The sequence below is a fragment of the Castor canadensis genome, chromosome 1 (assembly GCF_047511655.1).
Source record: "Castor canadensis chromosome 1, mCasCan1.hap1v2, whole genome shotgun sequence".
Lineage (NCBI taxonomy): Eukaryota > Metazoa > Chordata > Mammalia > Rodentia > Castoridae > Castor > Castor canadensis.
The window spans coordinates 146,103,993-146,127,563 of NC_133386.1; the positions used below are offsets into that span (position 1 = coordinate 146,103,993).

The following is a 23,571-nucleotide window of genomic DNA, read 5'->3' on the forward strand; positions in this document are numbered from 1 at the left end:
TGTTATAACACAGAGGAGTTATTAGCACATCCTGATATAAAAAGCATTTTATGCTTTTATTCCCACACATTTTCATATAGAGAGACCTAAGTGGCCTTCTCCAATGTTCTACGGTGTGTAATTTTCTCATTGAAGGGACTGAAAGCCTGACATAAGATGACCTGCCTGAGATTAGAAGCAACTCTGGCCTCCTAAACATTCTTAGTTTGTCCTTAGACTGCTGAGAATGCTGTGCCTTGGGGAGGAGGATGCTATAGAAATTCTTAAATGAACATGAAAGTGCCCCTACAATATCCCCAGGTGTCCCCTGCCTGAAGTCCAGCTGGGCAAGGGGTGGGACACAGGGGACCTGTGGCTTTCAGTCTCCTAGCTCCCAGACCTGGCATTTGTACAGCTGTGTATGACATATAGTTATTTCAATATAACTTTTTAAATAGTTTTTAGATATGTTTATGTTCTTATTTATCTTTATGTATTCATCTTCCCTTTCACCTTTATATCTTTTATCTCCTGTTTGTTTCTTTATTTTTCTTGTTTCACATCCTTTCTCTCCCCACCCCAGTTGGTGCCCATGGGCCTGTTGCATCTTGTTCTCATTCTAAGTCTTAACCTTGTTCTACATGGAACATAAGAATGGAGGCAAACAGGTGGTGGATAGAAAGTCATCCATCCCACACACAAAGACTGGATGTCCTTTTTATCCCAGTACATCCCACACAGACACACCCTGAGCCACAAAGTAGATTCCTATTAGCCTTGATGATAATCCTGGTTTTAACTATAGTGGTTTAGAACCCTGCCTTTAAAAATGCTAGCTCAAACACAAGGGAGGGGTGAGGATAGGTAAGACACCTAAAAAACTAGCTAGCATTTGTTGCCCTTAACGCAGAGAAACTAAAGCAGATACCCTAAAGCAACTGAGGCCAATAGGAAAAGGGGACCAGGAACTAGAGAAAAGGTTAGATCAAAAAGAATTAACCTAGAAGGTAACACCCACACACAGGAAATCAATGTGAGTCAATGCCCTGTATAGCTATCCTTATCTCAACCAGCAAAACCCCTTGTTCCTTCCTATTATTGCTTATACTCTCTCTACAACAAAATTAGAGATAAGGGCAAAATAGTTTCTGCTGAGGATTGAGGGGGGGAGCGGGAGGGGGTGGAGTGGGTGGTAAGGGAGGGGGTGGGGGCAGGGGGGAGAAATGAACCAAGCCTTGTATGCACATATGAATAATAAAAGAAAAATGAAAAAAAAAATGCTAGCTCAAGTAAATCAAGCAATGAAAGGCAGAATTCCTTTGTAATTCAGTACTTTGTGCAAAGAGCAGGAATTTTTCCTCTAAGTCTGTTTCCAGAGTGGTAAATTTCAGTTCAGTGAAGCAAATGCATTGGCCACGATTTTTTTTTCATTGCAAATAACAGAAATTCAGTTTGAATTAATCGAAGCCCAGAGGAACTAAAAGGAAGGGTCAGAATATATCTCTGTCTTTAGACAATATGAACCAGGGATGAGAGCTCCACTCATCTTTTTCTTGGATTTTGTTTGTTTTTCTGTGCATATGGGCTTCAATGCTGACTTTTGCTACAAACCAGCTTCTTCTAGGTGGAGGAGGACATAGCCACTGACTACCTCAGAACCTTCCAGCACAACTACCATGCTGTGTTCCCAAGTTTAAGAATTCAGAGGAGTGCTAGAAGATAGCTCAGTGGTACAGCTCTTGCCTACCATATGCAAGATCCTGGGTTTGATCCCTATCACTGCAAAAAAAAAAAAAAAAAGAAAGAAGTAAAAATAAAAACTGTGAGGAAGGAATCCAACCAGTCATACCTGGGTCAGGTGGCTGAGAGGTGCAGCTATCATTAAGAAGGTAGCAGCCTCACTCGTGACACATGGTTAGGTAGAGGTGATGATCCTGGGCTATTTTGGATAAGCAATGGATTCCAGTAAGGTAGAATTCAGAATTCCCTGCCAAGAGTAATACAAGTTTTCTTCATTCTTTTCCCTTAGCAAAATAATAAGGGCAGAATGAACTGGTCTGGGGTTCTTTACAATCTTAACAGGTTTCTTTTGTGTGCCTTAAATATCCCCTGATAATCTCATCACCAATTAAAATGCAGTGTCCCCTAAGATGTGAAAACTTATTTTTTATTTCCTAAGCTTGCCAGTATCCAACTTTCTGTATGTGAGGAACTTATCAAGAATAAACTCCTTACCTCACTCACTCATGGGAGAGATGTGAGGTAGTAGTCGGGTTAGTTAGATTAGGTTAGGTTAGTTAGGTTGGTGCCATTTTTTTTTTTCCTTTTTTGAGACAGTGTCTTATTACTGCAGTCAAGACTGGCCTTGAATTCTCAATCCCCCTGTTTCTGCCTCCTAAGTGCTGGGATTACAGGTATTCACCACTGTGTCTAGCCTAGTTTGTTGTCTTATGCAGTCCAAACTGCCCTTTATGTCCCTGCTGGCATATTGCTAATTAGTTCCATCCCTCCTGGTCGCATCCTCCTGGTCCCCTCCTCCTGGTTGCATCTTCCCTCTCCATCCTGTGACTATTCTCCCAACTGCTGAGACTGATTAACTCTCCTGGTAAATTCTAAGATCCCCCACCACAGAGCAACCTGCATGGTTGCCAGATCTTTCTGAAGCCTATCTTACTTATGAATGGCTTAGAAAACAGACCCACCTTAGGCCATTGATTGCTGTTAGGTCTGCCCAACCCAAGTTGTGGTAGCAAGTCAGGAGAAGACCCATAGATGACTTGTGAGAGTCAAACAACTGTGTTGTCTTTGTTCCTAATGACACTCAGGATCATCATCTGAAGGTCTAGGGAAGACCTTGATATGATGATTTTGTTTAAAGTTTTATATCTGCCTCCAAAAGATTTGGGTTTCAGAGAATGAATTCCTTGTATCCTAGCTTTGAGAGTCATGCTTTGATAGGAACAAAGATGGTTTGGCTTAGTTTCCAAGTTCTTGAGAGTATACATTCAAGAACTCCTTGTCTTGATTCAGTTCTGTGATACAAGAGATACAGTATGTTTCACTGTAGCATTCTTCAATCAAAATGCAAGAGAAAATGGAATTCCAGTCTACAGCCCAAGTTTCACTTCCTGAAGCTATATAGATCACATAGCCCTCACAATATCTTTAGGTAACTACCCTGAATTATAGTATCAGGGATAGTTATAGCTGTGGAATTTCTAGTGAGAAGACTGATTTTTCTTTTTGTCTTCTATGTACCAATGACTGTGGACATAAGAAGAGAAAATTTGATCAAATTTTTGTGTAATACAGCTTAGTACATTAGTAGTCCGTTGGACAGGTCTAGCCTAGGGACTAGCAACATTGACTGAGTAAAAATTACTTCTTTCTTATGTGTATTCATCTATGGAGTGAGTACCCTGAACAAAGTTAACTCCCTTGCTGTCCTGTAGAGGAAATACTGTTAGCCTGTAGCATCCTTCAGAATCTCATTTGGCTTTCTTCCCCTCATTGGAGCATGGACACCATTCTCTCAATGTGAATTGGTGCATGAGGAGCTGGACTACTGCTCTATCATTGACTTACCTATTAGAGCATATAGATAAGAATTTCCAGAGACTTCCCAAACCTGGAGTCACTCAAGGACCCAGGTGTGTGATCTTAGTGTTGATTTGAGTCTTCTATTGCAGTTCTACCATGAGAATTAAGCAAAGCGCTGACCAAGGAAAACTCTTTTAAAGTAAAACAAAACAGAGCTATGTCCTAACTCTGTCTCTCAACAAATTAGAATCACATTTTGAAATTATGTAGCTTTTTATGCTCTGGTGATGCAGCTGTTTTATGATGTAAGAATGACATCAGAAAATGATTAAACCTGTTGACCAACTAGTAGACTGAGGAGTATACATTTATTCACCCAAATTTTTACCTTTGATTGATGAATATTGACATTCAAGATTATTCTAAAATTCTTGTCCCTATTCTCAGGCATTTTCCGGGTTCTTGGCCAGGTATTTGTCCTGTTCTGTGCCCTTCTGAGGGGCTGCAGTTTTCTTAAGATTCACATCTTTATCTAGAAAGTTAGAACATGGCTCTAGACTTACCAAAAGCCAAGGATAGCAATACTGCAGACGTTTGTCTGGAACATATCCTGATTTCATTGCAGTTTAATACCATTCAAAAACTTGCTGTAGAACAGCATTGATTCTGGAGGGCCTGGCTGAGAAGAAGGTACTGTTTCTCTAAGACAGTGATTTATAGGGAGCAGAGTCCTCTCTGTCATGTGTGCCACTGCCCCAGGGCTTGTGTGACCACTGGGAGAGGATTAACCTCTCATCTGTTGGGACGGCAGAGTACCAGGAACCACTGTTCTAGGTCCTCAAACGGTGCTTCTAATTATAAAATGTGTTTTAAATACTAATATTCAAGAAAATATGTTTTTGTAAGATACTCAGATATTGTGGTTAAAGTCTGCTTTGACCATACTTCCCACCCCATATCTCTCCCCAAAAGGGAGTACTGTTGAAAGGTAACCTTCTACAAATATGGTTGATGTACTTTCTATACAAGAATGAATACAGAATTTTTAAACCTGTTGAAATCACCATAACAAGGGGACTAAAGTAGAAAAGAGAAAAATAGAAGGGATGAACCAATTCGGTTATAAGGCATATATACATGGAAAAGTTACAATGAAACTCCCTGTAACTATCTTAAACAATTTGTTTTTCAAAAACAGAGAACAGGAAGGTAAAATAGGTCCTGTACTGGGGGTTTGGTACCAGTGGGAGGGGAGAGGATATAAAGAGGATGAATATGGTAGAACTATTATGTACTCATGTATAAATATAGGAAAATGAGATCTATTGAAATGATTCCAGGAGTGGGGTAGGAGAGATAATGGAGAATGATGGAGGGAGCCTTAACTATGATATATAATTTGACTATGATACATTGTGAGAAGTTTTGTAACTGTTATAATGTACCCCCAATACAACAATAATATGATAATAAAAAGGTAATCTAATTTTTCTATTTATTTTTCACATATATTTAAATAATTATGGAGTTATATTGCTTTCTAGTATCATACCATATCATTCTTTTGTATCTTGCTTTTTCACTATCCAAAGTCATATTTCTATGATGCCCACAAATGTTTATTACATGTTTTAAAATGCTACAAATTTTCCATGTTACAGGCAAACCATCACTTATTATCAACTCCCTATTAAAGACATCTTCCAACCTTAAGTGACTAATCATACAATCCTAACATATAAAGCAAAATTTATATTGATCTGTCCCCTCAAGGTATAACAACAGAAAGCATACTAATTTATTACATAGTAACTTGGGCACACTATCCATTTGTGTCTTAAGATACTTTGTGTTTTACTTTATCTGTAAAATGGGAATAAAGATAATATTCATTTCATGAGATCATGGGAAGGATTAAATGAATTAATGAATAGTAAAATGCTCTCCTCCGAACAGTGCTGTGAGTGCTATATAAATACTTGCAGTATATTAAGGCACTGTGCTTGGACCATATTGTACTGGTCTTATATTGGACTTTGTCCCATATTATCCGTTAACCTTTAACCTATTTTGCAAGCACCACACAAAAGCAATGCATTTTACTGTGCTCTTTACTGTAATGGTGTCGTCATGGTTGTTGTTTAACCCATTACACACACAAAGTCTGTATGAAAACAAGAGCAGTTTCTCTCTCTTGCCCAGGAGTAGTTATGGCTCTTCTAGGTGGTCAGTTTGATTTTCTGGTACTTACTGGTCTGTGCATGTTTTTTTGAGGGTCTGTGTGGCCAGGTGTTGAGAGAGGGTCTCTCTGTATATGTAGCACAGGCTTAGAGAGAACTCATGACCAATCCTCCTTTCTCAGTTTTGCAAGTACTAGGATTGCTGGTATGCACCACCACACCCTGTTGATCTGTGCATCTTTTAACTGACTGTGATTCTCTTCTGTTGACTGCTAGAAAAGTTCCAGATTCTTGATCAACTTCTAGCATGTGTTATGAACGCTGTGGCGTACAATGTGTATTAACTGAACTTAGGACTCTAACTTACTTTCTTACCCTTATTTTTTGGTTAATTAGTACAAATGACTGCCCCTCTGGATGATTATATGGGTAGCCCTTTTATTATAATGAGGAACTGATTTGTATGAGTTCATTATCAATACAGCTGGTAGCTACTTGTCCCCAAGCAGCTACAAGAGACCCAGACAAAAGATTGCCTGCAGGAGAGCCACTTGCATGGGGCTACTAGGGTGCCTTACCAGCAGGAGTCAGATTGCCGGTAGGGCTTCAATAATAAACTCAAAGTGAAAGTTTAAGAGCTTTTAGTATATATGGATCCTGGAGGGTACATGGCACATGTAGAGGACACACATAGAGGTCAGGGAGCACAGCAGATAGAAAGTTAACCAACACCTTTACTGGACCCCAAACTGGGGCCCAAACTGGTTTCCTGTGTCAACCTTTAGTTGGTACATTTTTTAAAAGCATGTGTTATGTCCAGACTAAGAGGTGGTCACCTTAAGTTTTGGGACAAGTGTCTGGATGGTCCTTTGAAAGAAAATGGTGGGAACGGATTGATGCTTTTGAGCTCTCTCATCTCTAGAAGGTATCATTCTGGGGTATAGCATTAGAAACTGCGTCAAGGTAACTGAACTTTGCTTCTGTTGTGAGCAAATTCAATTTATATTTAAAAATAGATGACAAGACAATATAAAAATTTAAGCATTAACTACAGGGACATATTTCAAATGATTTGAATATAGCATAGTGGGTGTGGGGACTTGCTAGAGTCTTGTGATAGGATCTACAATCACTTTGACCTTCTCTCTTCTACTTCCTGCTGGACAAGTTACTCTGCCAATGCTGAGTGGCCCCATGTGCATGGTGACTTTGGCCCTGGGGTCTGATGTGCAAAATGTAACTTAGATGTCTGGGTTCTTTTCTATTTCTGCCAACTGAAAATTACCATTGTGAGTCCATTAGCAGGAGAATTTGGCCTGCTGTTGAGAATTGTTTTCCTATCTTTTCTTGTCAGGTTCTGAGAAAATGTAGGTTATATAGTTTCTCAGATGCTAGTTAGAGAAGTGGAATATTCCTGGAATAATAATGTAACAACAATAAATTGCTGTTCACAAAGAAGTCATTCATAACCGTAAAAGCCCTTTGTCTATGGCATGAAAGAGCTTCCATAACAATGAACAGAATGCAGGGTTGGGGAAGGCTGGAGTAAAGGCAGTGAGGTGGCAGCAGGCACTGTGCACCATGTAGACTGTGCCTGATATAGCCACTCTGGGAAATGCCCCCAGGCTCAGTCTTTCACTATCCCTTCAACAGTCAGTGCTTCCCTCACTGGTGAGCCTCTACAGCTTAAATGTGGAATGCTTTGTCTCTATTTTCAGTTTCAGGACTGAGAGTGAGTCTGACACTTGCCCTCACCATGGCAGTGCATTGAGAAGGGATGGAATAAGGAGGAAGGAGATTCCCTTTCTCATAGAGAAAAAATGGATCACCCATATCAAAATTGAAATGTAGGGAAATGAGCTGAGGATAAGGTGGGCTAACCTGGGCCTCCCTGATGTGCCCTTTTCCACAATTGTGACTACTTTTTCAGATTGCTGTCCTCTGGGTGGCCTGTTTGGGTTCCTGGTTTCTGCCTTCCATTTGACATGGTAGTATTGGGGTCAGCTGAGTGCCATTATTAGCTCCTACCCTCCTCCCTGCCCAAAACCAAGTCAGACACACCCTAGAAAGTTACAGCTCTTCTGTATACCTCATGGTATTTTATAACATCTGTCCCTCCTCTGCCTGTTCACATTTTTTCTTTCTTTTGTTTTCTGTACTTTCTAGCTACTTTGCATTCCCTGTTTTCTCTCTGCTTAGCTCTTTAGGATTCCCCTGGCTGTTACTTAGCTTCTTCTCAGGATGATTCATTGTAGCTTACTTCTTTCAACTGTAGTATTTCTGAAACATGATGCAGCAGCCTGGCTGCCAAAGTCCTTGCTAGCAGTGGGTTTGGGGTGGGAAGGGATGTGCAGTTGGCATCCTGGATTCTCCACACTACTGTGATGTTCAAGATGGGCCTCTGTGCTGGGGGGTGTGCTCTATAGAGAGAAGCTTGATGTGAAAGTTATGAGGTACCAAGATCTGTGCCCCATTTGTTTCTGCATAGCTACTTATTAGTGGTACCAGCTCTCTCTAGTCTCTTCAAAGAGCAGACCCTCACTGTTGCTGTGCCTCTGGCAGGCTCAGCCTCCAACTGAACCAGACCCAGCACGTCCCATCAAGTCAAGCACTGCTGAACTGGAACTCTGTGGAGGCCCTCGAGGCCAAGGGTGAGGTCACCAGAGGTGGTTGCAACACCTTCCAAGGCACACCTTTTAATGGCATGTGGTTTGGTACTCCTGGTAGTTGTTTGTGGTTCCTATTTTGGTCAGTGGTTTTGCACATTGAATCAGTGATTCAAATTGTATACATTGCATAATCCATTTAGAAATTGGTAGTGTTTTTTCATCTTTTTAAGTGTATTCTTTCCCCCCTATTTAGTCCAAGGGAAATCACCACGGTGCTGCTAGTAACGAAACCTACCAGGAACGCCTGGCCCGTCTAGAAGGAGATAAAGAGTCCCTCATATTACAGGTAGGTTCTTTTGGATGAAAACCAGCTTACCCGCTTACTTCTAGCTCTGTAACTTCCCCAACTGAACAAGAAGCACTGGGGTTTTCTCTGTTGGAAGTTTCCTGCTTGCAAAGTAAATGTTTCTGTTTAAAACAGGGTTTTCCTAGAACAAACCAGAAGGTAACTGGGGCACAGTTTAACTTTGGACTTGACTTTGGGGGGCTGTGAGTTCACTCATCATGCACTACAAAGTACCTGCCTCTACACACTGGAAGCCCTGTGGCAGGCTGATGCCAGGTGCTAAGGATGAACAAAACGGGCCCTGTCCTTCAGGAGCCCATAAGTCTTGGAAGGGAGATGAGATACATCACTAATAAAACAGACTCATGTGCAATATAGGCCTAAGGGTGAGCACTAATGGAATCAAGTCCAAGCGTCTAAAGCTGGATTTACACACTGAGCACTTTGATGCCAAATGCCCTGGAGCTAGTAACATGGGCTAAGTCTTTGATGGCACTCCTGCTTCCAAGGGAGGAATTCCAAAATTTCTCAAGGAGAAAGAGAACCAGAGAAAACTTTTTCATTTCTGAAGACCTGCATTACTTAGTAGAACATAAAGTTAGGCATGCAAGAAGCCTTTGCTGTTATTCTTAAGTACATAAGTGGATTTAGCAAGCATGTGCTAAAGGCCTGGATTGCTTAAGATATTTATTGGTGATTTGGAGAATATTACTATCCTAATCTCAGCTTCTTAAAAAGCTTGAAGGGTGATGTGTATGACTGGTGGTAGAACAGAAGAGGGAGTAGGTGGGACTTGGTACCTACCCCAGGGTATGGACTTTAGTGTAGAGAACTAAAATCGTCATGTGGCAGTGTGTTAATTTTTTTGCCTTACTTTTTTTCATTTTATTTTATGAACATAAGATTAATCAACAATTTTAGAAACTAGAAATTGTAAAAGAATTTAAAGCCGATTAACATTTGTCCTTTTTCCCAGTGTTTTTTCCCCTGCCCTGCCTCTTTTAAATAATTGAGATCCTACCAAATACACAATATTGTATCCTAGTTTTGTTCTTTCCTTCACTTCATTGATTTTTAAGTCATAAAATAATTGAATATATACCACTTGTCTGTCAGACACCAGTTTTAGATGCCAGGGACATAGCAGTGACAAAGCAAATTAAGTCCCTAGAATGATAGACAGGGAGGAAAAAAAGAGAAGGAAAGAAAAGGAGGTGGGAGGGAGGAAGGAGGAAAAGGTGAGAGAGAGAGAGAGAGAGAGAGAGAGAGAGAGAGAGAGAGAGAGAGAGAGAGAGAGAGAAAGAGAATATAAATACACCAATACCTAAAATGTTTTGGATATTGTTATGTGCTATGGGGAAAAAAAAACCGTATAAAAATAAGAACTGTGTAGTCAGGGAAGGTCTGACTAGAAGAAGCAAGGAAGGGAACCATGCAGATAACCTGGAGAAGTACATTCTAGGTAGAGGAGGTGGTCAATCCAGCCCACATACCAAGACAGGAGTATGCTTAATGTGAGGGAAGAACAGCAAGGGGTCATTGTGGCTGGATTGACTGCCATGAAGAATGGGGTAGAAGCCACCTTGAGAGAATTAGCAGGGCAGATTTTATAGCCCAGATGTTTTGAGGGCTGTGTAATTTGAAACTCCATGCTAATGACAAGATTGATGAAAGAGTATCCAACTTAGAATTTTGTAGCAAGCAGTATGAAATTGTAGACTTTTGAACCAGGACCCTTTATGATTGAAATAACATTCCTATTTAGAGGGGATTACAATTTAATAATGCTCTGTTTCACATTCACTTGGTTTTTTTAAAAAATAAAAAAGTCCAAATTCTTGAAAAATCCCTATTTAAATAAACCTAACACAATTAGAAAGCTATTTACCAGTAAAGTCAGAAGTTGACCCTAGTAGTTCCTTGGGATGAGGAGGGTGGTACCAGGATTTGAACTCAGAGCCTTGTTAGGCAGGCACTCTATCATTTGAGCCACACCAACAGCCTAACCCTAATGATTTTTGTTCTGCCAGGAGTATATTGACAAATTCTCAGGACAGCTCTTCTATGTTCACCTCTGCTCCTATTCCATAGTGGCTTGTGGAGCTGGTTAGGCAGATCCTCTGCAAAGCACAGCTTCTTGCTCAATCCACACGACAGCTTAGCCTGACTGAATTTTATGTTTTCTTGGGTGTATTTGTAGAAGAACAAGACCAACCATACATAACAAAATACTTTGTTTCCAGGATTAACTAAAAACAAAATATTTTATATCTTCATTATAATGTATTCCTTTAAAGCAAGGAGTTTCATCACCCCCCCCCCCATTTTTGTATCCTCCAATACCTAAAATTATGCCTAATATGTAGTAAGGGCTCAAAAGAAAAGTTTGGTTCTAGAGAACAGAGGTCATATTGTAGGATCTTTATCATTTCATCCTAATTTTCTACACCTCTCCTTTTTTTTAAAAATTTTTTTATTCATTTATTCATATGTGCATATATTGTTTGGGCCATTTCTCCCCCCGTCCCCGTCCCCTGCCCCCTTCTTCTCTCCCCCACCCTCCCTCACTTCCGGGCAGAACCTGTTCTGCCCTTATCTCTAATTTTGTTGAAGAGAAGACATAAGCAATAATAAGAAAGATAAAGTGTTTTGCTAGTTGAGACAAGGACAGCTGCACAGAGAGATTCCTAGCATTGCTTCCATGTACAAATGTGTTACAACTCAAGTTGATTCATCTCTAACTGACCTTTTCACTAGTTCCTAATCCCCTTCCCATATTGACCTCTGTCATTTAAGGTTTCTGTATTAGTTATTCTGCAGTGGGGACATCAAACGCTTTCATTTTTGGGTTTCCTACCTATTCCCAAAACTCCTGTGTGTGCTCTCCCCTTAGCATGTGACCCAAGTCCTACAACATTGCTGCATTTGCCCTAGATCTAAAGTCCACATATGAAGGAGAACAAAACGATTTTTTGGTCTTCGGAGCCTGGCTAACCTCAATCAGAATGATGTTCTCCAGTTCCATCCATTTACTTGAGAATAATAAGATTTCATTCTTTTTCATGGCTGAGTAAAATTCCATTGTGTATAGATACCACATTTTCTTAACCCATTCATCAGTAGTGGGGCATCTTGGCTGTTTCCATAACTTGGCTATTGTGAATAGCACTGCAATAAACATGGGTGTGCAGGTGCCTTTGGAGTAACCTGTGTCACATTCCTTTGGGTATATCCCCAGGAGTGGGATTGTTGGATCATATGGTAGATCTATGTTTAGATTTTTAAGAAGCCTCCATATTTTTTTCCAGAGTGGTTGCACTAGCTTGCATTCCCACCAGCAGTGTCCGAGGGTTCCTTTTTCCCCACATCCTTGCCAACATCAGTTGTTAGTGGTGTTTTTGATGATGGCTATTCTAACGGGGGTGAGGTGGAATCTTAGTGTGATTTTGGTTTGCCATTTCCTACATGGCTACAGATGGTGAGCATTTTTTCATGTGTTTTTTGGCCATTTGAATTTCTTCTTTTGAAAAGTTCTGTTTAGTTCAGTTGCCCATTTCTTTATTGGTTCATTGATTTTGGGAGAGTTTAGTTTTTTAAATTCCCTGTATATTCTGGTTATCAATCCTTTGTCTGATGTATAGCTGGCAAATATTTTCTCCCACTCTGTGGGTGTTCTCTTCAGTTTAGAGACCATTTCTTTTGTTGTGCAGAAGCTTTTTAATTTCATTGCATCCCATTAGTCCATCCTTTCTCTTAGTTGCTGATCTGCTGGGGTTCTATTGAGGAAGTCCTCACCTATACCTATTGCTTCCAGAGTATTCCCTGCTCTTTCCTGTACTAACTTCAGGGTTTCAGGTCTGATATTAAGGTCCTTGATCCATTTTGAGTTGAAACTAGTACAGGGTGATAAACATGGATCTAGTTTCAGTTTCTTGCAGATGGATAACCACTTTTCCCAGCAACATTTGTTGAAGAGGCTGTCTTTTTTCCATCATATATTTTTGGAACCTTTGTCAAAAATAAGGTCGGAAGAGCTGTGTGGATTCATATCTGGGTCCTCTATTCTGTTCCACTAGTCTTCATGTCTGTTTTCGTGTCAGTACCATGCTGTTTTTATTGCTATTGCTTTGTAATTAGTTTGAAGTTGGGTATTGTGATACCTCTAGCATTGCTCTTTTTGCTGAATATTGCCTTGGCTATTTGCAGTCTCTTGTGTTTCCAAATGAACTTTAGGGTAGATTTTTCAATCTCTGTCATGAATGTCATTGGGATTTTGATGGGAATTGCATTAAACATGTAGATTACTTTTGGTAGTGTGGCTATTTTTATTATGTTGACGGTACTAATCCATGAACACAGGAGATCTCTCCACCTTCTGTAGTTTTCCTGAATCTCTTTCTTCAGAGGTTTGTAGTTCTCCTTGTAGAGGTCATTCACATCCTTTGTTAAGTTTACTCCTAGGTATTTGATTTTTTTTTTTGAGGCTATTGTAAATGGAATTGTTTCCATATATTCTTTCTCAGTTTGTTCGTTATTGGTGTATAGAAAAGCTAATGATTTTTGTAAGTTGATTTTGTATCCTGCCACCTTGCTATAGCTGTTTAGGGTGTCTAGGAGTTTTGGGGTAGAGTTTTTTGGGTCTTTAACATATAGGATCATATTGTCTGCAAACAGGAATATTTTGACAGTTTCTTTACCTATTTGTATTCCTTTTATTTCTTCTTCTTGCCTAATTGCTCTGGCTAGGAATTCCAGTACTATGTTGAATAGGAGTGGGGATAGTGGGCACCCTTGTCTCATTCCTGATTTTAGGGGAAATGGTTTCAGTTTTCACCATTAAGTATGATGTTGGCTGTAGGTTTGTCATATATAGCCTTTGCAATGTTGAGGTACTTTCCTTCTATTCCTAGTTTTCTTAGAACTTTTATTGTTGGATCTTGTTGAAGGCTTTTTCTGCATCTATTGAGATGATCAAGTGGTTTTTGTCTTTGCTTCTATTAATGTGCTCTGTTACATTTATAGATTTGTGTATATTGAACCACCCTACACCTCTCCTTTTTTAATACTTAGAGTTAACATTGAGGACCCTGCAGCCCTGTTGTCTTTAGTTTTATGCACAACTATAAGCTATGGAATACTAGAAACTGCAAATTATTCCTCAATCCCCTATGTGGACAAGCACATAGACCCATGGTATGGTGCAGCCATATATAGTTTTTAATCCTCATAATGGGGTTAACCATAAAACATCTTTTCAAATAGAAACTCTGGATTCCTGGAGGCAGCATCACACCCCAAATCCTGCTCTTTTGATAGTGCAGTTACCAGTTGAAAAGGTCAGGGCCACTGATAGTATTGAACAACAAAGACTAAACACAAAGAAAAACACAGAAAGATTTGTTGTTTAAAATGGGCCTAAATTGACAGAAGAATTTTTGGATTTGAATTGAAATGTTAGCACACTTCAGTTTCATGGATAATTCACTCATCATTTAGGAACATAAAAACAGAATGCTTCAAGTAGCCAGGTTAATTTAGTTTCAATCCTTTTTAAATAACAACTTTATCACTTAATAAAATTTATTTAAACACTCATAAACAAATTAACATTAACTCTTTAAGGCTCCATCTGTCATTCCATTACAGAATGAGCAATAGTTGAGGATAATCTGTATGTCATCAGCCATGTCTCTAAATGAAAGGATCTCAATTTACCAACTGTTGATTCTTTATTTTTGGGAGCCCAGGCATTCACTTCCTTCATTTTCCTGCTTTGAGGTATATTTTATTAAACAAAACCTAAAAGGATCCTCTGGAGTGGTTTACTAATAGAGAAGAATATGAAAGCCCTCTTGGTATGTATTTAGGACATAATTTAAATCACTTATTATAAATGGGTTTTTAGTAGTTAATACATCCAATAGAGAGTCTCAGAGTTCCACAGAACAATGACTTATTTTTCCTGTCACGTATGTGCACTGTGGCTTCTGTATGTATATGACTTAGAGTCATGTTTTGGCCTGTGAAGCACAAAACCCCTCTGGAGCCAAGTTTTGTCAGTGCTAATACATGCCCTTTATGTCTCACATTCCTTAATTGCTTCAAAACACTTGCCTGATAGGTGAGCAGTCCTCACACCCTTATGAGAGAGGTAAGGTCATTGGTTAGTTCCATAGAGGTTTGGATAGCTCTTTCACATGAGGTGACAGAAGTTCTGGCAAGCCAGCTGAGATATGCCTTGAGGTTGGGCTGCCCTATTAGAGGAGTAAGGAGCAGGAGTCCAGCCCAGAGGCAGCTCTTGTGGCTATTGGCTGCTTTCCTCTTGAGTCTGTCAAGAGCAGGAAACGTGAGCAACGACATTCAGGCAGTGGAAGAGGCTTCTTGGTAAGGTGACAATCTAACAGGAGTTGCCTTCATCCAGGACACTTCCCCACCCTCCACTTACCTAAAAGAAAGCACGTCCTTGGCATGCGAGCCAGTGATGTGCTTCCATTGCTCACCTATTGTGGGAGCCTTTCTGCCTCAAACACTTTCCCCGTTCCTCCATTGTTTTGTTTCCTGAAACAGGTGAGTGTCCTCACAGACCAAGTGGAAGCCCAAGGAGAGAAGATTCGGGACCTAGAAGTGTGTCTGGAAGGACACCAGGTGAAACTTAATGCTGCTGAAGAAATGCTCCAACAGGTAAGGGCAGGGTAGAGCGGAAGGGCACTGGGCTTGAAGCAGCTCCTGTGTGAAAGTCCCTTTCTGTGCTCCCTGCTTACTTTGCCATCCTGTCTGGAGGTGAGAATCGCTGCTCAATGTGCAGTGTTTAGACAGCAGGTGAAACCAGCCTGAGTTGAGGGCGGGGAAGGGCTGGCATGAGATGTCTAACCTGTTGAGCTGGTTAGACAGATTCCTAGGCAGCGTTTTCTCCAGCCTGGTGCAGTGAGCCTTGTTGGCTGTTATCTTATCACAAGAACCATAGTCTGCTGATGCATGGCATCTGGGGTTTTAGAGTGTCATTTTATCACCTGTTTTTCTGCCCCCTTTCCTCCTCTCACTCTTTTCCCTCTCATTCTGTGTAGTTTTGTTTGATAAAAATTATCATATAAATATCTTGATATAGTTTAATAGACATTAAAATGCAAAACAAAAGCCTGCAATATTTAGCTTTTCCCCTACATTTCAAATAATGTTCTTTCCTTGTTCCTTTTTGGTGGTTGTCATGATGTGTACACATAATTTACAAAGCTGTAGTCACACAGAGATACAATTTAGTCCTTAGGTATTTATTTGCTTACTATCATATAGTGACTCTTTTTCATTCTAAAATTTTCAGGGTAGTCATCTTTATTAAACACTTATAATAATTTTTTAAAGTTAAAGTATCATAATTGAATTAAGCATTCTTTGTCTCCAGAATAGTTTTATTTTAAATAATGAGCTGCAATTATTACAGATTTTTTATTTTTTTTATCCGAAGTCCACTTAGAATCTGTTGAGAAGCTAATTAGGTTTTTTATTCAACCTATTATTAGTACAGTTCCTTAACTTAAATCATTCTTGCATTTTCAGTTATTTTGAAAATTAATCCCTGCCTGAAGTTTAAGTATGTCTGCTTTGTAGCCCCAGTATGGTAGTTGGCACATGAAAGATTCTCACCAATTATTTAAGGAGCAAAAATCATTCCTTTAAAATGAATAGATTCAAATTAGATAACTTTACAATCTTTCCCCCACAGCTTCTTCTTTTCTTTTTATTGTTATGATTGGCCTACAGTTCAAATATTTCTTGACAGTATAGTAATGAACACAGGCCTTGCATTTTATCTTTGGTCTTAAACTTCTTAGTGTCAATGTTTGTTTGTTTTGTTTGAGTGCACTTGAAGATCTTAAGGGGAGGGAGTAAGTCAGTATTCTTATGCATATGCCTTCATAAAAACTATTTCTAATGGCTCAGATGTTGTTAGTTTATCTTTTCATTACTGATTAATAAGTTACCCTATCCTTGGCTCCATTTGAGTTTCTATTTAGATTGTATGCATTTCTCTTGCTCATGGTAGTCTCAAAAAATTGTGAGTAGCAACAGGTATCTGTGTTTTTAATTGAATCTTTCTTTTGAAGACCAGGAAAGAAAATATTCTGATGGAAAAAATCTCAAATGACAGGAAAGCACTTTCACAAAGGCTGGATAAAACAACCTACTAGATTATGTTTTTAAGTCTGCAGAAGGTGTGGTTGTGAGGTGGAAAAACAAGGAAGGAAGATGATAGAATGCTGTAAACAATCCAAAAGAAACCATGAAAATTTGAATGTGAAAATGTCACAGGGTTGATGTTTCAGGAAGATGGTTCCTGGCAGTAACCACATAATGGGAGGTCAGAGAATGGCTGCATTGTAGTGCCTGAGTTATCTGCCTTTCTGCCCTAACTTCTCTTCCGTACTCCTCCACATCTCTCAATGGCATTTTTCTGCTCTAAGTCTCTATGCCAAGGAGTCTGATGGAGGTGCCCAGTACCAAGTGGGGACAGGCTGCCTTGTCCTTCAGCATTATCCCATGCATGACATTTTAAACTTTTAAAAGTCTTAAACTCAATTACTCTTTGTATTCTGTTTATTCTAAATCTTTCTTAGGTGCTGTGAATGAGATATCAGGCATTGTTTTGTGTGTGCTATAGAGGTGCTGTCATTACCTATTATATTTTAGAGAATTATATCTCATTATTTTAAATAAGGTTTTAAAGATTTTCCTAAACTTGACCAAGTTCTTTTTTGTGCCCATAAACTTTCACTGTGTTCTCTCAATCATTCAAGGGTAAAATTCCTTGAAAATTGTCAGTTAAGATCATGGGACACATTTGAGCCTTAGCTCCCACTTGGGTGTTTGGTAGTGTCAGAGCTTCAAATCTTTGAGTTCCAAGCTCCAAATCTCACATTCAATGTGTATGCTGTTGCTTTCCTGAAATAAGCTCAATGCCATTTCTAAAGACACTTGATTCTTATAGTGCTGACGGATTGCCATCTATAGCTTAGAGTATGTACATTTCCTCTGAACTGGGGGCAGGCAGAGACTTGCCTAGTTGGGTGAGATACTATGGGCTGCAGGGCTCTTGGCTTCTGGCAGTAGGAGCAAGAATGACTCATGTCCTGGAGGCAGAGTATGGATGAAAACAGTTGCCTCTTTCTGTCAGCCTAAGAGACCATTCCTTTCCTGAGCCAAGCCTGGCCTACTGTGCTCAATGTGAGCCTTTCCCTGGCTCCACCTGTAGACCCAGTACTTCCCCTGGGTGTTCTGTTATGCTGCTCCTGATAACCTCACAAAACTGTATGCATCGTGCCTAAAGGCAGCAGCTGCTATTCAACTCCAGTTGACTTCCTATGTAGGCTCAGTAGTGCTAGATAATTCATTTTTCATAAGAAGGTAGTAATTCAGAATTAAAGACTTAAAGATAACAATTGTTAAAATATTGGCAACTAACACAAATTTTAAAAATTACTGTGTGAATTACAGAGGATATGGCTGTAGGTCAAATTTGACCTAAAAACCTACAATATGCAATACTAGCTCTAGACCTTGCCCCTTCCACTGACTAGAATAGCATTAGAGGACTTAAGGAAACCCAAATCCAATGAGCATAGCCCAAACCCCCTGCTTAGTTAGGCTCCCAAAAGTCCATTGAGCTTTCTCTCCTTACAGATATTCTCCTGACCAATGTTAGCTTTATTTCAGGAGTTTGTCCCCTACTCAAGTCATGAGCCAAGCACTCCTTACCCTGGCCCAACCCAGCCCCTGTTCATTGCTGATCTCTCAGCTCTTAGCTTACTATTGGCACATGAACTCATCCAGCCTCCAGGAGAAAGTATAAGACTTCTCTTGCTGTTAGATAAGCAAATCAGAACCAAACAGAAAGAGCACAGGGGCACATTTAAGGGTAGTCTCTCTCATCAACAGTGCTCTGCCAGATGCAGAGTGGAAAGAGAGCAGCTGTGAGTACCTTTCAGGACTGCCTGTGGAAGCCTCTTCTCAGATTATGGTCTCAGACTCATCCAGTATGCCTGGACTTTTCAGGAAAAGTTTCCCATTAAGAAAATACATTTCCTAGGAAATGTGCAAATGGATCTGTAAGAAGGAAAGTGTCTGAGTGTGTTTTCATTGGTATGAGATAGTGTGGGCCTGGGTAAAGAGACCTCAGTGCCTCTCTGGTCCTTAAGCTGACCTGGTATTGTCCAGCTGTACACTGAGGCCATCAGAACCCAGAGCCCAGAGTTGTATTCCAGAAATATAGGAGTGAGCAAGAGACCTCCTCATGATGGCTCAGAATGTGCTGGAAAAAAATCTCTGTGTCACCAGGAGGGCTCCCTAATTCTGTTGGTATATTTGAGATGCCTAGTAACTTTCTCTAAAATGGCCTCCATGGGAGGTTCCTGGAGCCTACTGGGGTGCAGCCAGTTCCTGCACAATAAGCTCCTCTCCAGACGGTGATCATGTTAGGGAAGAAGCTGTTGGTATCCAGAAAGCAGAGGTTTTACATGGCTGACAGCCACATGGAGAATTTTCAGAGACTGGACATTTATCCATACAGTCAACATTAAGAACAGAGACGATGTTCAATGTGAAAATGAAGATGGGATGAGGGAGCACAGTAAGGAGGAAGAAAGGGTGCAAACATCTCTTTCTTTCCAAGCACATTACCTTGCTCTGGGAAACCTTGGGTGACACCAGTGTCTGTTTCAAGCCTCCTACTTGACCCAGAGCTCTAGGGTTATTATCATGGTTTTGGCTGCCTTTTAGGTGAGCTGTGGAGAGTGATAGTGTAGGGGGTTGGGACTCAGTAGACATGAGTGTCTGTAGATTAACCTCTAGCCATTGATTTAGAAAAGTCAGAGAATCTGTTCTTCTAATTTATAGAGAATAAGGACAATATGGAGTCTACATTGCCCAACTCTACTACCTCCCAGAGTTGTAAGATTATTCAAGTTGTTTAAAAAAAAACTATCATACTAATGACCAATATAAGTCAAAACACTGAGCAGGGGGGTTGGGGGCTTAGGACCCAGACCTTGTACCTGGCTGATAAAGGATTTATTTCTGCCTCAAAGAGAATATTAAAGAGAACCATGACATGATTTAGCAGGGAACAAATCTGTCTGAGGAGGCAAGACACTGAGTCATGAGTGAAGAAAGTAGGCATTTCCAAATAGTCTCTAAAACTCCCTCTGGGATATTTATGAAGCACAGATAACTAGTTTCTTCAAGTTTATCTTATTTGATGTGGAGGTCTCTAGACCACAGTGAGGAGTGATATATTAAGCCCTTTTTATAGGTAAAGCTGAGGTTCAGAGAGATGATTCAGTTAGTAGAGACTGAATCTAGAATAAAACTCAAGTTGACTATAAGCACCTCTTCTCTGCCCAGTGCTACTTATGAGCCAGGCTTCCCAGCAAGACCCAGACCTTTTACTTCAAAGGGCAAAGGGTCATACTTTTCCTTTCATGTCTTTCCATGGCCCATCCTTTCATTCTGGTTTCAGATTTCCAGGCTGGCTGCAGTCCTCTGTCATTGGTCAGTAATTCGCTGGATCATGTTCCACACTTAAAAAATGGAGGTAATTGCTTCAAGATGTGCCCCTTTACGGAGAATAAGTTGAAAGGCAAATTCTTTCTATCAGCTTCAGTCAGAACCTGAGCTTTAGAAAAGGAAATGGTGGGTTGCTCTGAGATACAAACTTTCATCTCTGAGAAAGGGACTATGTTTGTCCTTCTGGAAGAAGTTAGTGGTAGTGATGAAATGAGAGGGATAAGTGAAAGTTTTGTCCACTGTTTTTTCCTATAGCTTCATTACCTGGTTTCATGGTCTTTCACAATGAAAGAAACAAGCCTTCTTTCCCCTCCCTCCCACCCCCTTTGTCCTTGTCTTGCTCTTTACAGGCAATCTTGAAACAATTATGAGCAGAAGCATAATGCTGCTTATGAAACCATTGTCCCTTATCCTTAGCCTGCTGCCTCCCCACCCCCTCTCCTCACATATCATGGTAACTGCAGAGATCTGAGAGAGAGATTCTCAGCAGGATTTGAACCTGAAGGCCAGGATGCCTGAGCAGGGCAATCCTTGTCTGGCAAGGATGCTGATACTCCAGACAGAAGGCGGACTCCAGTCTTGGGAATGAGAACTAGTGATCTAAATAATATTTTCCTTAAAAGGTAGACAGAATAAATCAACAGCAAAGAAAATGGAGAGAAAAAAAGGAAAGATCAGGAAAACCTGGCACAGAGAAGATGGGGTGGCAAAGAGTAGCTTTCACTGATTTGATGAAGAGTGGAATTGGTAAGTGCCAAGAAGTACAGCTGCATCTAAAGTTTCGGCATTGGATTCCAGGAGCAAAATTACTTCTGTGCCCTACGTAAGTAAAGGCAGGGGGTAAGTTGTAGGCAGGCAGACAGACATGTTGAGGAATAAAAGGAAGAAGAGGCAGCAAGAGTTGATTATCCCTTTAGGAGTTTGACTATGAAGGTGGAAGAGAATGACAGGAAGAGACAGCACTCACACACACACACTACTACCCATGAAGAAGACACGAGAGTTGATGGTGGCAACTGGAGGGGCAGACAACATCAAGAGGGAAATTTCTTTAGAATGTCAGAAATTTGATCACGTTTATAGCCTTAGGAATGGGAGCTGATGGTGAGGGAGAGATTAAATGCCTGTCATAGTGGATGATTGATGGTTCTACCCTAGACTAGCACAGAACTTGGTGGAAACTTCCTGAAAAGTGGTACAAAAATGATAGAGAAGCAATGTGAATGGCAATCTTTTTGTGTTACCAGCTGGAGGAAGAAACAGGACCAAAAATCAGGGGGAAAATCCAAAGGTTACTGATTACCCATGAAGGTAACTTTATAATTCATCAAGATGTATGAGGATGCCCGAAGAGTCCAGAGACAGAAATGGCCAGAGACAGGAAAGTCTTCAGATGTGGCAGTTCAAGAACAAATTCTGGAAGCATTGCATTCCTTGTTGTATACTTTTTATGTGTAATCTGGAAACTTGCTGGGCTAGGGAACAAATTTGTTTTGTTTTGTTTTGTTTGTGGTACTAGGGCTTGAACTCAGGGCTTTCACCTTGAGCCACTCCATCAGCCCTATTTTTTGTGAAGGGTTTTTCAAGATAGGGTCTCATGGATCCATTTGCCCAGGCTGGCTTTGAATTGTGATCTTCCTGATCCCTGCCTCCTGAGTAGCTAGGATTACAGGCGTGAGCCACCAGCGCCCAGCTAGGGAACAGTTCTTTAAAGTGAGAGAAGCTGACAGAGAAGATAGCAATGTACAGTTGTGGCAATTAGCCTTGGAAAGGAGCTCAGTGCTTGCTTTTTCTAAGACAGGGATTAAAGAAATATGAATGGGATGATTCTGGAAAACATGAAACAGAACTTAAGTTTAATGAATGATTTGTTTTATCTTTTCTGTAAATACAAGGAGAGATTATTTGAGGAGAAGAGGGGTTTGAGGAGAAGACTGTGGGGACATTGTATGGTTTAGGGCTTGAGGAGAATAGAAAAGATTTGGAACCGTCCTTATTTGGAGATGAATATAAGTTTCACAGACAGTATTGAAGATAAGCTGTTATTAGTGTGAATTTGTATAGAAACCAAATGACATCATTAAGTGACTTTCCTTATCAATTCTCAGGCCATGGGGAGTGAAAACATAAAAAGCTATGAGATTTGGCTGAAGTGGGCTATGGTAAACACCTATCAAGTCTAGGGGCAGGGTGAGTTTGGTGAAGGACTTTTTAGTGTAGATATTAAATACAATTGAAATGACTAACTTCAAGGTATAAAGTGGGTAGGAAGACAAATATTGCTTAAAGAAAGTTGGTAAACCAGGCAAATAGGGAGTTATTAAGTAACTAATGGCCACAGAAGAAATTAGAGGTTGAGTGAGCAACTTGGGACAGTTGAAAGGTCAAAAGATAGTGATCAGAGGAGAGAATTTCAGAGTAGAAGACTTTAGAAGTAGAGCAAACACATTTGGGAAAAAGATGAGAACCAAGATATGGCCATGCTGCTAAGAAAGTGAAGTGAAGTGGAAGCAGAGTTTATGGGAGCTGAAGTCAGTGTGAAGCTGAACAGGTCAGTGAGTGAATAGTGAATGAAAAGTCATTAACAAAGATGTTGAAGCTACTGAAAAGATGGAAGGTGCCTAGGGTAGGTAGAAAAGCTTTTGCTCAAAAGCCTCAAGGAAAGTGGGAAGCAGTATTGGTTCTAGAGACTTGGGGAGAATGTGGTAACATTGAATGGCACTTCCTTAGACGAAGAAGGTAGGCCAGGCTCACACCTGTAATTGTAGCTACTCAGGAGGCACAGATTAGGAGGATATCGGTTTGAAGCCAGCCTATCACAAAAAAAGGGCTGGTGGAGTGGCTTAAGGTGTAGGCCCTGAGTTTAAGCCTTAGTACTGTTTAAAAAAAAAAAAGAGTCTGTTTATGTTGGAAGTAGAAGGAGTAATTGAGGATGTGGGGTAGTTAATTCCTATTAAGTCATGAATTTTAGTAATTCCAGTACATAATAGTGTCCAGGGGCCTTGTTGGGTCTAGAAATGGGGAAGTTCAGTTAGATTGAGATAAGCTTGTTGAAGGGTGAATTTTGAATTTGCAGACTAGAACAGTAATTGGTAGTAAGAAGGATCAGAAGGGAGATCATTTTGAAAGGTAAAAGTACATTTAATAGGTATTAAGCTAGAAGATAGTGGATAAAAGTTTTATTATTAGTATACTATAATGAATTAAGTAACCTCAGGTCTCTAGTTAAATCTTTAGTCTGTCCAACTGGAATGTCCACTTGGAATGTTAGTGTGACCAATTCAAACACTGGTATGACTAATTAGAACGGCTGTTGGAACCAATTATAATATTACCCTCATCAACTGAAACATTGGTATGA

The 23,571-nt window shown here is 40.2% G+C and overlaps 1 protein-coding gene across 12 annotated transcripts in view; it reads left to right on the forward strand.

The window, feature by feature from the left end:
- The window catches only part of Olfml1 (olfactomedin like 1), a 168,076-nt gene that overhangs the window by 97,931 nt on the left and 46,574 nt on the right, over positions 1-23,571 (forward strand). For all 12 annotated transcript variants that reach the window (XM_074084893.1, XM_074084871.1, XM_020184418.2 and 9 more), the window contains 2 exons: positions 8,562-8,654; positions 15,222-15,335. In XM_074084893.1, the coding sequence (XP_073940994.1) occupies positions 8,562-8,654; positions 15,222-15,335 (207 nt within the window). The remainder of the gene's footprint in view (positions 1-8,561; positions 8,655-15,221; positions 15,336-23,571) is intronic.